The sequence below is a fragment of the Capsicum annuum genome, chromosome 5 (genome assembly GCF_002878395.1).
Source record: "Capsicum annuum cultivar UCD-10X-F1 chromosome 5, UCD10Xv1.1, whole genome shotgun sequence".
Classification (NCBI taxonomy): Eukaryota; Viridiplantae; Streptophyta; class Magnoliopsida; order Solanales; family Solanaceae; genus Capsicum; species Capsicum annuum.
In genome coordinates this window covers 170709616-170727952 of record NC_061115.1, presented here as the reverse complement: position 1 = coordinate 170727952, position 18337 = coordinate 170709616, and the positions used below count along the sequence as shown (strand labels likewise).

The window sequence follows — 18337 nt, the reverse complement described above, 5'->3', positions numbered from 1 at the left end:
AGAAGAAGAGTAGAGAGAATAGAGAGAATGATTCTTATTTCTTCTCGTGTTATAAAACTAGAAAGAATAAAGAAGAAGAGTAGAGAGAATAGAGAGAGTGGCTCTTATTTCTTCTCTTGAGGGATGATTTACAATGAAGGAAGCTCTTCTATTTATAGGGGGAATTTTCCCCTAGTTTCACACTAAAAGACAAATACATCAAATCCTGATAGACATCAAATAGATCTTGATAAATTTTGATAGACATTCACTATAATTGATACATATCATAACAAGTCTGAAATTATTCCGAAAATAGACAAGCAATTTTTCCTTTTTTTTTAATAAATTATGTACAAATTAAGTTGTGTTGAAATAGGGTGCCAATGAAACTAATACAAAAAAATAGCATATGAATAAGCCCATACCTAATACCTCGTATAGTTCGTTAGAAATTAGGCCCATCCCACGAGCAAAATGGATCCGATAGTAATGATCTTGGTCTTTAAATGTTAATGGATTGCCAAGAATATATCCCTGTTAATGCCTTTTATTGAAAATAAACGCATAAAATCATGGAAAAAATTCAAAAATAGCATACTTATCCCCTTAATTATGAATTTCATAGCAACAGTTTCATAATTACATAATATAGCAAGTTGTATTTTGTATTTTTGTAAACCGTTGCTACAAAAATACAAATGCATATGCTACAAAATGTAATTTGATAAAAGCGTTGTTATTTTTTGTAATTTAATACTTAAGTATGCTACTTTATGTATTTTTTTTCCTAAAATCATTAATATAAATGAAAGGTGCAGCTAGGGGTATACAGGTCAACGATCAAGCCAAATCGAATCGACGAATTAAATCAAATAATAATAATTAAAAACAAACTTGTAATTAATTTAGTGTTATAAAAAATAATCTGACAATTCTTGACTTAGTTTGGTATTAACAAAAATCAAAAAGTCAAACCGAATTCACCAAACCAACATAATACATATATAATTTTAATATTTTTAGTACATAAAAAATATTAATTATAAGGAATAGTTTCAAATGTATACAATAAAGTTATTCGTTTACGAAAAGTATAGCCAAGTTTTTTACATAAAAAATATCCAAAAAATGTACTACCAACAAAACAAAATTACAACAAAAATAACCGCACAAATGTGTAATGTATATGTGATGCATCGATACTGTATAAATAGTTATGAAATGTATATATAATGTATTGATATTGTATATATAATATATCAGTATGTATATATAATGTATAACTATGTATCAGAATATATATACATCCATAAACACTGTTTATACAATATTTATATACTCCCTCCGTTTAAAAAAAAATGATCTACTTTTCTTTTTAGTACGTTTCAAAAAGAATGACTCCTTTTCTTTTTTGGCAATACTTTAATTTCAATTTTCCACATGGCATGCTTAAGACCACAAGATTAAAGGGCATTTTAGTACATTTGACACAACTTTAATTTAAGACCACAAGATTCAAAAATCTTCTTTATTTTCTTAAACTTTGTGCTAAGTTAAAGTAGGTCATTCTTTTTTAAAAGGAGGGGGTACTAGATTGTTAATAGAGTTGTCAATACTGACTGGCCCAGCCCATCCAGACTAGCTCACACGGGCTTTGGAGTTAAGCTGGCCCATCAACATGACGGATCAGGTCAGGTTGACCCATCAACATGACAGGTTAGAAAATAGCAAGTCCAACCCATCACACTGTGGGCTGCGGGCCTCCACAGGCTAGCCCATTTTTAAAATATATTATTTTTATGATCTTAATTTAAATTTTAAATTCTTAATTACATAAATATTTACAACATAATATTATATGAAGTTACGACTTGTTAATCAAGTCTCAAATTTACAAAAAAAAAATAAAAAATTAATAATCTGTGAAATTAAATAACTTTTGATACAAATTCAAACCAAATAAAGATGTTGAAAAACAAACGAAATTGTTAATGAGTAATGATATAACTAGCTAAATAACAATATTAAGCCAATTTTATTTTAGTTGATCACAATAAAACACAAAGAAATGTCAATATTTAGTCCATTAAATGTGAAAATGAACTCCTAAAAAAAAACTCACATGACTTTTATGGCGTTTTCAACATCGCCACATCATCTTCATCAAACAAATTTAATTCCTTAAAAGATTTAGTATTTTATATTTTAATTATTTATGTATTTTATAAACATATTTAATATTTAAATATTTATGATGGTACAACTAGACTTTGAGTTTAGATTTTTTTTTAATTCTTTAATACTCTATTCTATTTTTTAATTATTTTTTGTTTGACCCATGAAGCAGTCCAATTCATATTGCTCAAGGCCCACAGGCCCACAAATTTATACAAGTCAGGTTAAAAAGCTCTAATATTAAATGGATTATAAAAATTATAATCTGACCCTAACAATTTACAGGCTGAGCCAGCCCTACCCAACAGCCTGTCATATTGACGGCTCTAATTGTTAATCTTAAAAAAAAAGGGAGTTTTGGACCGAAACCCACTAATACATTAGTAAACGGAGACAAAATGCCAAAATGGCCCATAGTAAAAATAGGCAACAAAATCTGAAAGCTTGAATAATCCACACAATCTAGATTCTTTCAAGATGGCCACTTTGAGTCCTTGAGGGTCTGAGCCAGGGTCGGGTCAAGCAAATCAGTCGCCTAGGATAAAAATTAAATGAAGGTCTTAAATTTTTAAGATTTTTTTTATTTATAAAGTCTATATTTTAAATTTTAAGATGCAAAGTTGTAAATATTATAGTCAATTTCTTCTAATATTTTTTTTGTTAATATACCTAATGATATGATCTGTGTACACTCTATCCTCCCCAGACCCTACTAGGTGGAATTATACTGAGTATGTTGTCGTTGTTGTAATATAACTAATGCATTTAATCTTTCTTGAGACATTATTTAAATACATCAAAATTCTTCTATAATTCTTTATTTTAATATAAGAAATTTACTTTTTCTATAAATAATATTTAACACTCTCTCCGTCTCAATATATGTCATCATTTTCTTTTTAGTTCGACCCAAAATAAATATCGTCTTTCCTTATTAGGTAACTTTTTAAAGACACAATTACCCTTTTTACCTTATTGGACCCACTTAATTAAAAAGAAAATATTGCCATATTTTTTGATAAAGAATAATTTGATAAATTTTACCAACACGGAGGAAGTATTTTTTTAATAAAAGCTATAATCTATTATTATTATTAAAAAAAAAAAAAAAAAGACGCACTCAAATTTGAGGTCTTAGACGGTTGTCGTTTTTCTAAAAGGGTGGAGCAGACACTGGTCTGAGCCATGTAGATGCAGACATCCATAGCTGTCGGAGGAGCATCACAAAACTCTTGAAGGTCGTTTTAATAGAAAAGAAGATAAAATATAATGCTAATGGAGATACTAGGGTGAGATACGATAGAGCAGAGGATTGGAGATGCTAAATTATAGTGGAGGAGGTAAACTAATTGAGAAGGATGCTGATGGGTGTTGTTTTAATGGTGGAGGGGTATTTAGCGGCCAAGAGTTGGGCGGAGTGGTCGTGGTGACGTAGCAGTGATGTTCGATTGTGAAGAAATTGTTAGAAGTGACGAAGGAAAAAAAAAATCACTGGTGAATCGAGGAAGAATTTGATTGTTGGTCCAAAATTATTAATAGAGGCGATGGAGATGGTAATGACATGTGTCTTTCATTGGGTGGTTAATGATGCTGAAAATGGTGGAATTCGAGGGTGGTGATCAGTCTATGATGGCATTCATTGGTGGAGATGAATATGATCGAAAGAGGGATAAACGAGAGAATTTTAATGATTGTTAATGAAGCAAAGTAGTGGAGGAAGGTATTAGTGGAGTGTTAAGATGTGAGGATGAGAAAGAAAGAAAAAGGAAAAAGAAGAAGCATAGGAAGCAGGTACAAGAACAACGGCCGAATGCCTCCTTGTAAATATTTCGCTGAATGACTAATTTGGGTAATTTTTATAAAATTGGGTCAATTTCTTTGAAAATCAAACAAAAGGGAAAAGGACTTGGGCTGATTACTTAAAAAAAAAGGGCCCATAATTTAAAAATGTAGACAATTATAGTTAGTCAGACAATTTATTTCCCTCTTTTAGCCATTGACCCAGTCGGCTACATGCAATTTCTATATCCAACGGATATACTTTTATATTATATTGATACACTTTTATACTAGAGTGATACACTTTTATACCATGTTAATACAGTATATATACCACATAAATACACCTTTTACAGAGAAAATTCTCAAGCTCTTTTTCCATTTCTCCTCTCTCTCTCCTATTCTCTATCTCTTTCCCACAAATACCAAGAGATCACAACAACTCATCAATGGTAGTTTTAGTCCTTATTCAAGAATTTGTTGTGATACAGGAATAATCATAGATATGGACTTATAAGGGTGCACGTTGGTCTCGAGACTTGAATTATGCAATTTAAGTGTAGAAGAGGCCCAAAACACACCAAAATAAGCTCATAACTTACACTTGATGGGCAACCCACTCTTTGAAGGCCCTTTTAGTCATTTTAACTTCTATCTTGTAATAGTTATATAAAGAAAAATATAGGGTTTTATTTACTTAGATTATTATGAATGTTGAAGTGAGAAACACTTGAAAAACACAAAGTCCTCTCTTCTCTTGATGAGGCAAAATCGAAACTTGGAGACAACAATAGGGTGGATTCTCTTTGTTGTTGATTGCTTGGAAACATTGATGCTAGAGAGGTGGATTCCGATCTTGTGTCTTTGTAAGAGATAGGTTTATTGTTGTATGTAGTATTAAGGGTTCAAGAATTGCCATTCTTGGGTTCTTAACATTATATCTTCATGTGGTCTATCTATCTATCCTTTTCCTTTTGTAATCTTGTATCCATTTTGTATCTTGTATTGTGAAGCCGTTTTTGTTGTTGTTGTTGTTGTTCTCATTGTGATTTAATCTTGTGTTGTTAACTTAGTTTGTTGTTGGCTGCAAAGGTGTCAAACACCTAGTAATATTGTCCTTCTTGTATTGCATTCTTGAATTCGAGAATGGTCTCCAAAAGGGTCCTCGGTTCTTTGAATTAGTGGACTATTTTTGGAGTGTATTTGGACTGTTTTGAGCCAATTTCATGTCTTTCAAGTTTTTACAGTATCACGCTGCAAAGCAGCAAGCTTGGAAGGAACAAAAATAGCCTGATATGAAATGATTAATTTAACAACATGATTATTGCACCAGGAACAAACAAACAATATAGATGCAGAATTAGCTATAGTTCTTTCAAGCATATCACTGGCCTGCAAGCAAATCGCATCGTTTTTACAAAGGTCCAACATTATTAACATTATTGGAACTCAAGGCACTATTAATATCCAAGGTGAAGATCAAAAGAAATTTGATGTTATATCCAACGAGGTTTGTTACTTCTTCACCTTCCAACAATTAGATTATTGTGACATTTAGTGCACTGATCAATAAAAAGTTAATCTTTTGAGTGTTGTAGTTGTTCTGCAATTGTCTAAGATCAAGTGGGAGGATGGGAATTATCGCATCAGAGGAAGAAGATGTACCTGTTGCAGTTGTACCAAATGGCTAGAAATGGGATTTTGAAATTCTTTAGCTATTTTATATCTTTTTTTTTCAATCGAGTGGCTATTTTCGTCCTTTCCCCAAAACCAAATGGTTGAACGGCCATATAGCATAATTATTCCTAATATGGCATAATTATCCCTAATTATAATTTACTTTGTAAATATCTTTTATATTAGGTTATAGTTTTTAATGTTAGATATATAATTTAAGATTTGGATTTGTAAATATTCATTGTTCAGTAAACACGTGATTCAAAATCCAAACCTAAAGGCCAAACAAAAATTTAACAAGAGGAAAAAACTTTGTTGCTTTCACGAAAATTCTAAATCTAAAGTTTCATCTCCTCATTCATTTTGTGCTAGTGTTGCTTTAATGAGTTTGTATTGAAATAGTTAGGTATTAACAAAATCTCCCATGGCCTTTCCTACTAGAGCTTGCCTCAAGTGCAAAGATTGAATATTCTGTCAATCCAATGAAGAATTCACATAACTTAGTCATTACTGTACTAATCAATAAGATATCCTTCAAAAAGTTTTTATTTGATATTTCTCCTGTAATATTTGTTGGCGCAGTTATTAATACACAATTATTATTTTGTATGTATTGAATTTCTTAGTATTTCCTTTCTAGTTGGTAGTAGTTTCTGAATTTTTCAAATGTTCTATTTCTTCTGAAGATTATATGATTCAATTACACTTTCATTTATAATGTAATTGTAAAATAAGTTACATAAATATACAAGTTAACTATTGGTTATTACATAATATCTCTATTTTCAAAAGTAATTACAAATATCCTATATTAATTATACAATATCCCTTTCTTTTATTGTTTCTCTCTCTTTCGTTCTTATACACTCCAAGTCCAACACCCCGTTTTTTGCTCTTAGTTGTGCTTCTTTTTCTTCATCTCAAATCAAGCTTTGTGATTTGGTGGGTTTCAAAATTTTTAGTTTTTCAAGCATTAAACTGAACAAGGTAATTAACTTTATCACATTCTTCATTTAATTTTGAGGTTTGTTTACTTTTTTTATTCAACTTTACCAAATCAAACATTGTTTTGATTTCTTCTGTAATCTAACTACATACAACAAAAACTTCCATAGAACTCCGACATCCCTGCCACCGTCTCTGGCTAACCTTCCGACAACAGCTTCGCCACCAAATACAGTGGCAGAGTTGTGGTAGAAGTCGAAAACGATCATTCATTCGCAGTCGAAGTCAACGCCCCTACACTCCAAACCGATTTCCAAGGATACGTACGCTCTTCCCCGCGGTGACCTAATTTGTACAATCTCCCAAATTCTCAAATCACCTCCTTCAACTTCTTCCGATCTTTTTAGATTGTTTACATTATACATTAGAATAATAATATAACTTTACCTTGACTGTGTTAACCTCATACATAACAAAACTTTTCTTAACGTTGTTAACCTAATACGTTTAATTGGTTACATTATACATTAGATTGGTTACATTATACATTAGAATGTTAATATCACTTACCTTGAATGTGTTAACCTTATACATAAAATTTTTACATTATACATTAGAATTGTAACCTCATACATTAGAATGGAGGAATAACTTTTTACATTATACCACAGAATTGTAACCTGATACATTAGAATGAAAAAATAACTTAATTTGACTGACTTAACCTCATACATTATAATGGTAATATTATACATTAAAAATGATAGCATAACTTACTTTGATTGTGTTAACCTCATACTTTAGAAATGGTAATATTATGCCTTACGAAATCTTTTTTCAATTTGAATTACTGTTATTGATTTTAATAATCCACCAAATCAATAAACTAATGAGTTCTCTTAATTAAGTTAGAGAATAATGGTGGTTGGTTTGATTTACTTAATTATAGGAAAAAAATGATTTACCTTATCTGATTTTATCTCTTTAATTTTAGGCAAAACGATTACCTCATACATTGCACTAACGTATAAGATACAGAGATATGTATATGTATTTTTTCAAATCTGGGAGAGAAACTAAATCTGAGATCCTAAGTAATTACTTTCATTCAAGGTGGGATTTTTGTTGTTTATACTAAAACTTGTAAAAATGAGAAAATCAAAACTGAGAGAATCGAAAGAACTTATTAAAATTAAAATCGAAAAAACCAACTCTGCAATTGGTTTTATTTAGTTTATAGATTTAGTAAATCAACATAATTATTTAGTACTCCCTCCTTTTCGGAATAAGTGAATTGTTGGGGTATTTATTAATGTTTCAAAATAAGTGAATCATTGAATCTTTTTTCAAATTTGCCCTTATGATTTGGCAACCAATTAACTTTTAAAAAGGATTACAAGGTCAGTTTTTTCTTTTTTTTTGGAGTAAAAATGAAAAGTTGTATTAAATTTATTTCTTTAATACTTTTTTCTTAACATGTGTGCCAAAATCCAACAATTCATTTATTATGAAATGGAGGGAGTAATTTTTAATGAAAAATCAAATAAACTCGAGATATGTACACCCTAATTGCAACTATTATTTTTACCCTAAAATACATTTTTAGCACTAAGATGCATAATCCAGGTGTATTCTCGTAAGTTCATTGAACTTCACTCACTATTATAATAAAGTCACAATACTAGTTTTCTTTTCTTTTTGAAATCCCAAGAAACCTATAATTTATGTACAATCTATGTACTTTGGTTGAGCATTTTATGGTGAACATTTTGTAGTAATTTACTCACTGTTCAATAGTTCGCAAATCACATAGAAATATAAATCGCACTAGCCAAGTCTAATACAACGAGTTCATGGCTAAGCAGTAAATAAAAACTGAATTTGATCCCTATTCCACCTGAAAAACTTACAATCTAACTACCCAACCATGTGCCTGCAGGCCCGTACTAGTTTTTTATCATATTAAATTGCTGAATTTTACCTTCAATAACAGCAAATTACTTTGACAGATATGTTTTTCAATTATTTTCTATGTCCATCTTTACTTGTTTAGTATGTTAAAAATAATTGTTTCACTTTACTTGCTCATTTTAAAAATTAAGAGATTAACTTATTATTTTCCGTCTATTTTATCGTTATTATTAAATATTATTTATTTTTTAATATTTAAATGACTTATAATCACAAGTCTGATAGGTTAAACTTGCTCTTTTATTGATGTTTTTTTAAGGATATGATAAGTTAACATAGACAAGTAAAATGGACAAAATATATTCCTTACTATCGTGATAGAAATTCACAGCCGACATGTGTTATCAACTCTAAATAAAATCATCAAATGAACTTGGTTTAACTAATTTCCATCAACATGTACATATAAATTCACCTTAAATAATACGTGTAAGATTACCAACCTTAAGATTGATCCATGGCTTGATCCCCATATCAATCCCTGCATTACAATTTACATCCAAAATATATATTGCTTATATATCAAATCTATTTTAAAACAGGCAACAAATATGACAAGTTTGGTCTAACAAAAACAATTTATATAGTAACAAACTAATTATTCATTTATTACCATTTGATATGACTTCAGTAACAATAGGAACTGTAATTCCACTATAGGAGTCTCCAGCAACATAAAAAGGATTTTTGAGATATTCTTGATGCTCAACAAACCACTGTAAAATATTTAAGAAAATTAGTGAATTGAACTTTGAAAAGCTTTTAGATTTAAAATTGTATCTCAGTATTATGCATGATAATAATAGTAATTACATTCAACCATCCAAGTGATTTAGATTTAAGGAACCGATCCGGTTCAGTCGGAATAACATTAATTTTTTATATTTTACCTTTCGAAGAAATTCATAAGCATAATGAGCTGATTGTAAGTCATCTGAGTAATTTGCTTTTTGTGTTGTTGCATAGGAGAATCCAGTCCCAACTGGTAAATCCACAAAGATCATGTTTGCGACCTATAATTCAATTCAACCATTAGGGACATTATTAACCAGAAGCAAAAATCATAGAAGAAAAGAAAAATGTACTCCTTCTGGTCCAAAAGAAGCGAATTTTTGAGCTATTTTTCAACGTCCAAAATAAGTGAATTATTCATTCACTTATTTTGAATAAGAGGGAGTAAGTAACTTGTAACTTCTCTCTCATATGCACACTAATGGCAATGGTGGTAGTAGATGATGTGTAAAAATGAGGGAAATAGACATTTGAGGTAATGTAGATATACGTGCATCACCTACACATTTGCGAATATTTGAAAATTTTATATAAATATACTCGACATATAGATAGGATATACATTTGATGTGATGCTTTCAAGACCATTTCAGATATGATTTCGACTTAAAATAAATACAAATCACCTTAAATTTTCCTCGAATTTGATATACTGCTTTATCTAAGTACTTCCAACGAATTCAAGCAACCCACTCAAAAAAAAAAAAAATTAAAAAAAATAGATTTTCAAATCTTTTTGAGATCGGGGTTTGAATAAGATTTGCCAGGGATGATTGTTTAAGAGGATTTTTTTGACAGTAGCAGTTCAACAGTGATTTGAATGTGATGCGATAATGGATGATGATCAAAGAAAATTCAATTTAGTCATTAGTGCATAAATCACTCAATCAAAATTTGGCTATCCACTCTCATTTTTTGAGGATACAACTTTTTTTATAACTAACTCACCAAAGAGCACTATAAAGTTATAAAGTTATAGCCATATTTATTCACAACATGCTATTTTCTTAACAGACAAACTCTAAAACACTAGAAAGTCAAAAAGTTTAATAAGCTAACATAAGAGTTGATGAACTGCTAGCATATTTCCTTTTGTAACTCCAAAATTATACAAATACACAATTTCTCTGGCTAAGGACTCTTAGGCTCTACTCTTCTGCTAAAAGTGCCCCTAGTTTCTCTCAGTTCACATAAAACAAACTTAGCATATACCATTATGAATACTTAAGCTCTCGAAGACTAATCATGTGATTAAATTGAGGTGTTAATCTCAACTGAAACATGATCCTGATATTGTGTTTCCACTACATGAGTCTGGCACAAACTTGTTAAATATAAGGGCAACAAACAAATAAATGATCACTAGATTTAGACTGACTTTGACATAACAGAATAAAGTCAAAATCCACATTTAATCCAACTGTTGTCAGCAATCTATGTTTTAGTTGGAGCCTATGTAAAGATTGCTTTCGATCTAGCAGCATTCCTGAACATTAGGCACTTTTAGGCACCCATAGTTGTGCCCCAAGAAGGTGAAAATAAAAAAGGGCAGCCAGTTCGGTGCACTAAACCATCCAACATCCTTGTTGAGGAATGTTCATCTCTTGAAATATCTCCCCTTTGACATGCTAAATATGGGACCATCAGATTCCTAACTTGTTTGGTTTGTATTCTAAAACCCAGTGGGTTTTAGCAATAACAGCCTTGGTAACAAAGCTGGAGGTTAATGAGATTAATTGAGATCCCTAATAATTTATGTGAGCAAATTTATCCTGTGTGATCAATGTCTTCTTCATATGACATTTGATCCGACCATAGATTACTTCTACAATGCCCTTCAATTACTTTTATCACTATAGCAGGAATGATCAAAAGTTGTACCCAATAGGACTAAATACAAAAGATATATAACTGACTGAAAAAATTAAATGTCTTCAAACCTATTGTTGTATCAAAGGATTAGAGAGCTTACCTTTGATCATTGAAAGTATAATTGACTTCCTAACACATTCCATAACCTAACCAAGGAATTTTCTGGGGAATTCTAACTTTGCATAACTTATCTTAGGAAGATCCAATCCATAAAATCAAAAGTTTCTTGAAGATTTGTTTTAAGCACACATCTCGGATAGATATGCTTTCTAATACAGGCCTTCACCAATTCATGAGCTAAAATTATATTGTTTGATATTTTTCTTATTGGTAAAAATCATGCATTAGCTTCATATATAGCTGTCGTTGTCATTGATTTCATTCATATAGATAAAATCTCTCCAATCAACTTATCTATCCATCCATCTATCTATCTATCTATCTATAAACAAGATAAAATGCCAAGTGGCAACATATTAAAATAGTTGCGCGACAGTTTTTAAGAAAAAATTAAAAAATATTTTAAGACAAAGTTAAAAATATTATAATAAAAATTTTGAATTGAAAGATTAAGTATTTGAATTTGAAATACATTATCTTAATAAGTAGGAACTCATAAATAAGAGTTCTAATATACTATTATTATTTCAAACTTATCTCTTTTATAATTTAAAGAGAAAATGGTCAAAGCCCCCAACCTTTACCCCAAATCCCAACTACACACTTATACTTTACGAGGGTCCTATGACCCCCTAAGGAGGAGGAAGAAGAGGAGGAAAAAGAGGAAGAGGAAGAGGAAGAAGAAGAAGAAGGTTCACCTTCTTCTTCCTCTTCTTCTTCTTCTTCGCTTTCTTCTTCTTCTTCGCCTTCTTCTTCTTCTTCTTCGCCTTCTTTTTCTTCGCATTCTTCTTCTTTGCCTTCTTCTTCTCCTTCATCCTCTTCTTTCTCTTCTTCCTCTTTGCCTTCTTCTTCTTCTTCTTCTTCTTCGCCTTCTTCTTCCTCTTCTTCCTCTTCGCCTTCTTCTTCTTCTTCTTCTTCTTCCTCTTCTTCTTCTTCTTCCTCTTCTTCCTCTTCGCCTTCCTCTTCTTCTTCTTCGCCTTCTTCTTCTTTCTCTTCTTCTTCTTCTTCTTCATCCTCTTCTTCGCCTTCATCTTCTTCTTCTTCTTCGTCTTCTTCCTCTTCCTCTTCCTCTTCTTCTTCGTCTTCTTCTTCTTCTTCTTCTTTGCCTTCGCCTTTGTCTTCTTCACCTTCGCCTTCTTCTTTGAAGAAGAAGAAGAAGAAGAAGGAGGAGAAGAAGAAGAAGAAGGAGAAGGAGAAGGAGAAGGAGAAGGAGAAGAAGAAGGAGAAGGAGAAGGAGAAGGAGAAGGAGAAGAAGAAGAAGAAGAAGAAGAAGAAGAAGAAGAAGAAGAATATATATATATATATATATATAGAAGAAGAAGGAGGAGGAGGAGGAGGAGGAGGAGGAGAAGAAGAAGAAGAATATATATATATATATATATATGTATAGAAGAACAAGAAGAAGAAGGACGAATAAGAAGAAGGCGAAGAAGAAGAAGAAGAAGGCGAAGAAGAGGAAGAAGAAGAGGAGGAAGAGAAAGAAGAAAAAGAAGAGGAGAAGAAGATGGCGAAGAAGATGAAGAAGGCGAAGAAGATGAAGAAGAAGAAGAAGAAGAAGAAGAAGAAGAAGAAGAAGAAGAATGGATTTGAGGTTGTTAATGGAGGAATTTGAGTGTTGTGGATGTTTTGGAGAATAAAGAATAAAAGGTGTTTAATAGAGAATTTTATTTTTAATTTAGTGTTTTTTGGTTGTTTTTTATGGTGTTAATGGAGGAAAATGAAAAAAATTGAAGAAGAGTGTTGGTGGAGAATGGATTTGAGGTTGTTAATGGAGGAATTTGAGTGTTGTTGATGTTTTGGAGAAGAAAGAATAAAAGATGTATTTTTAAATTTTTTTAAATTTTTTTTATTATATTTTAAATATAATATTAGTGTTTTTTTCCTTTTTACAAGTATATGCATTTTTTTTCTTAAAATAAATATTTAAAAGAAATTAAATAGACCAAAAAATAAGCTTTAACGCGCTCAACGACGCTTGTTTAGACGCTGGTAGTTAAGGGAGGATTTTAATTCACTTTAAAGATGTTAAGGGAGTAAATAAATGGAAGTTAAGTTTAAATATTAAAATGAGTTGGGAGGACAAGTTCATGAGGAAAAGATGTCTTTTCTCTTATCTTTTAATACTATATAACCTCATCATCATCAACTCATGATTCCCAAATGGCTTATCAATTTTACGTTAAATTTTATTTGAGCTTTGTTATTTGGTACGCCATGTATAATAGTCACCATTCCAGTTTCAGTTAACTTCAGTAACAACTTGGTGTAAACAATAAGAAAACTCCAAAACTTCAGGGTAGGTCATAGGATGTTCATATAATCTTTCATTTAGAGCAATACTCACCACATATCAGCCCAAGAGACGCAATGCCTCAAGTAATATCAATTAGTATCGTCCATAAATATTTTCTCTGCTCTAATGTATTGAATCCATCAATCACAATTAGTACATACTCCAAATTAGTTGTTCTTCTTCTTCTAACTAAACAATAAACAAACTGAGTCCCACTTCTTATTTATCTCAATTAACATTTCAGCTAAAGAAATCTTTGTTTTCTTAGATGTTCATCCACCAACAAGATAGGGGTTTAATGCCACTGACAAAAATTTACACTACAACAATTTATAATGTAGCTTTAAAAAATTCGTGACTCAAAGTGGGACAGAAAATTGATATTAAAATCAAAATTAGGTGTTCAATTTTTAAGTATACAACATTTACCTTTTATATATCAGCTATTGTCTGAAATTTTAGCATATAATATCGTTCATGATATTAGCCCATATCTGAGCAATGTGTCTTCTCATAGTAGAGTAGAGTAGTCACAGAAAGCCCCAATAAAGTACGCAATGAGGGCACACTTTCACGTAGCAGCTTGGAATTTCACTTTTTTGTTTTCCAATTTCACAGTTGATTGTACATTTATTAGCCCGAGGAGATGTAAGTGAGGTAGGAAAGAACATTAACTGCCAGCTTGCTTCCCCTTAAGATGGTATCTCATGGAGCTTCAGTTGTAGATTATTATTATTCCTCAATATAGCTTTTGCATCCACAATCATTATTCTATTATGGGTTCATCAGTAGCAGTGACTGCTATTTCGTTGACCATTAGGGTACAAGGTACTAGTTTACTAGATTTCTCATCCCTTTGGGGTTTCATTGACCAGATCTGCAGAGGCAGAAGCTGCTACTCCACTAAATCAATTTCTTATCCATCCCTTCGGTTCTAACATCGGATCTAGTTCACTTTCCCCGAGTTTTAATTTATTTTTCGACATTAAATATCTATATTTTGTCCAATATTTATTTTAATACTTATTTCATTTTTATAGATTTTATTTGAAAATAAATAAATAAAATTACATGTTGAAATATTTTATTTTATTGTTATATTTATTTTTAAAATGATACGAAAAATATCAAAAAATATATTTCTCTTTTAATTTTAATAAATAAATTAGTAGTTTTCATATTCTCTTAATTATATTATTTTAGGTTATTTATAAACTTTCATTATATTTTTCTTAAATATAAAAATTAATTAATAAATATTATTATATTATTTTTTTAAAAAAAATTAATTATCCTAATAAAACTAGAGATAATACATCGAAACCCCCCTAAACTTGCAGCCAAAACTTAATTTAGACCCTAAACTAATCGGGCAATTATATACCCCTCTTAACAACTTTAAAGTGAATTTTTTACACCCCAAATTGCTGACGTGGCAAATTCTTTAAAAATCTGAGCGTAAGTGGTCCAAAAAATGTAGAAAAAAGCGCTTATATATATATATATATATATATATATATATATATATATATATATTTATTTACCCCCCCCCTCCTGTTCTTCGTTGCCCCCCTTCCGTTCCCCTCACCCCCACCCTCCACCTCCAACACATCATTTCTTTATCTTTTTCATAATTCTACACCCACCCCATTTCTTTATTAAGGCGAAGCCATGGAATGTTACGTAAAAGGTGAAATTGAATGTTTTGAGAAGTTTGTGAATTGAAGCTTTTATGTTTTTAAGTTAAAAAATTGTGAAATTTATAATACTTGATAGGCAATTTATGTCAAAATTTTCTCAGAGTTGACAACTTTATTGTTTAAATGAATTTTTTTGAATTTCCCTCTACCCTGATTTTTCCCATTTCTCTACTCTGATTTTTTCCAATTACGTGTGTGTGTTGTGTGAAATTGGGAGTCTGTGTGGGTGTTTATTTGCTGTGAGTGAGCAAAGAAAATTGGAGGCTCTCCTCTGTGAATGAAGAATCTCTATATGTATATCTCAGTGTGTGCATATTGTGAAGGGATGGTGATATGTGTACTTATGGTGTGTGATGTAGTATCGTGAGAGTGATGATGGAAGGAGTGGTGATAATTCTCTTCTGTGTGTGTCTATATTATGAATTAAATTATTGTTCATGATTGTTATCTAATGGTGTTAATGAAAAAATTAGAGGAGAAGGCATTAGGGTTGGAAGGAGAGAAAGAGAGGAGGGGGGACGGGGAATGGTTTGAGCAGAAGAAAAATGGGTGGTGGGGTGGGGTGGGGGGGTTCGATGAAGAAGGAAAATGGTTGGGGGTGGGGGGGTTCGAAGAAGAAGGAAATTATAATTTTTTTTTAAATAAATATATAAAAATAGTATATGTATATAAAAATTGTATATGTGTGGGATTATTTTTTTTAAAAAAAATATATAATTTCTTACGTGGCAATGACATGACACTAACATGGCTTAAATTGGGGCGTGTGTACTTCACTCTCCGCAGTGAGAGTGGTATAATTTTTTTAGGGGGTAAAAAATTCACTTTAAAGTTGTTAAGGGGGGTATATAATTGCCCGATTAGTTTAGGATCTAAAGTAAGTTTTGGCTACAAGTTTAGGGGTGTTTCGATGTATTATCTCATAAAACTACCCTCAACTTTTCCACCTATATGACATATCCCATTCTCCTCAACTACCCCGCATTCCCTTTTCAAGGGAAACTCCTCAACTCCACAAGAAAAAAAATTACATACATTATCACACACAAAAAAAAAAAACAAAGTCGCGTATATTGACAGAAGAAAAAATAAGAGAGAAAGACAGAGAGAGAAATTAGAAGAAGCAAAAATAGGATAGACAAAAAGCAGAAACGAAGAAGAAAACAAAAGAAAGAAAAAAGAGAAGGTGAGGTCTCTGTTTGAATTTTCGGTGGCGGTATTTTTATTCTTACAATTGTTTAAGTTCATCACACAGATTCTTATCCCATTTTGTATTGTTATTTCATAAGTTTTATCATTATGAATTTGATATATGAAATCAAATTAGTTCAATGGCTTCATGCATTATCCAATATGCAAAAGTTTAATTATTAATGTGAATACGTTATCATAAATTATATTGTGTATCTTGTCATCTAAATATTTTTATTGTGTAAATGATGAAGCAAAAGTGAATGAGAGTTTAAATTTTATAAAAGTGGATATTTAAAAGAATGTAGAAGGATTATAGACGTGTTTGTACTGATACTAGTGAGAAGAAGCCCGTGCAAATCACGGACCCAACATATATTCTAAGTTAATATTATAATAATAATCATATCAATTAATGTGACGTCTTTTGAATTTTAAAATTTAAATAATTTATTTTTTAAAGTAATTTTTGCATATATTCTTAAAATATTTAAATTATCAATAATCATGATTTACTATTCAAATACATAATTTTATTTAAAAAATTTAATTCACAATGAAAATTAAACTCTACAAATATATAGATTAATAAAGAGTGTGAAAAACAAAATTCGACGGGCCTATATTACTGTTTTTCAAATAAAATGGGATTAGTATATGTTGTTTTTTTGTCTCAATTTATGCAACACAAATAAAATTTAGATAATCAATCATACTTTTAATATATTTTTTAGATATTTTAAGCTGTTAACTATTGTAATTTATAATTTTTTTTAGTTTTCAAATAATATATGTTACTCTCCTTGTCCAAATTTTTATGGCGTTGAAAGTCAATTATATTTTTAAAATAATTTAAGTTTTTAATTATTGTGATTTATAATACTTTTCTTATATTTCAATTCAAGTGACATTGATATAATTTTGAGAGTCAATCAAATATTTTATATCTTTTAAAATTTTTAAATTGTTAATTATTGTGATTTATAATATTTTTTTACGTATCTTTTTTTTTAAATATATAATAGATTAATTTTTTTTGAATGTTTTAAGTTGTTAACTATTGTTATTCATAATACTTTTTATGTAATTTTAAAATAATATATATTGCTCTCCTTGTTCAAAATTTTATGTTATTGATAGTCAACTATATTTTTAAATAACCTAAGATTTTAATTATTGTGATTTATAAAACTTTTCTTTATATTCTAATTTAAGTAGCATAATGTTTAGAGCATAATAATTAATTAAAAGTGATATAGAAAAATCATGATTGAAACAACAAAACAAACATGTCTTAAATGGCTCACAACAATTAATTAGAAGTGATATAATAAAATTACTATAAAAAATACTCACGAAAAAAATTACGTGGATCTCATATAAGATATGAAATTAATTTAAAATATCAAAAGTTAACTCATAATTTTATATCTATTTTGTCCTTTTTTATTAAACATATATATTTTAAATATTTAGATGATTTATAATAATTAGTTAAGATAATATTTAATAAAATTATGATAAAAGCAGTTAAATCAAATTATAAATGGCTATTTTATATTTTTATTAAATAATATTATTAATTTTTAATATATAAATAATTTATAATAATTAATTAAGAATGATACATAATCGACGCAAAGTGCGTCAGCCGCCCAACCCACTCTTACCAACTCACTCTTATATAATAAGAGAATATGCACACGCTCACCGGAGGACGCACGCAAATACCCAACCTCACAGTTCACCCACACAGCTTCATAATACAACACACAAAATTCACGCATACACACACAGAAATGGCGAAAGAGAGTGAACTGAGAGAGGAAAATTGAGAGAA

General features: G+C 30.2%; 1 protein-coding gene across 8 annotated transcripts in view; it reads right to left on the bottom strand.

Moving 5' to 3' along the window:
* The window catches only part of LOC107870929 (serine carboxypeptidase-like 19), a 66248-nt gene that overhangs the window by 24821 nt on the left and 23090 nt on the right, over nt 1-18337 (bottom strand). For 4 of the 8 annotated variants that reach the window (XM_016717627.2, XM_016717628.2, XM_016717629.2 and 1 more), the window contains exons 4-7: nt 9420-9542; nt 9143-9245; nt 8973-9010; nt 415-516 (exon numbers count right to left, since the gene is read on the bottom strand). In XM_016717627.2, the coding sequence (XP_016573113.1) occupies nt 415-516; nt 8973-9010; nt 9143-9245; nt 9420-9542 (366 nt within the window). The remainder of the gene's footprint in view (nt 1-414; nt 517-8972; nt 9011-9142; nt 9246-9419; nt 9543-18337) is intronic. The other 4 variants (XM_016717630.2, XM_047413264.1, XM_016717631.2 and 1 more) reach the window with 1 other exon arrangement.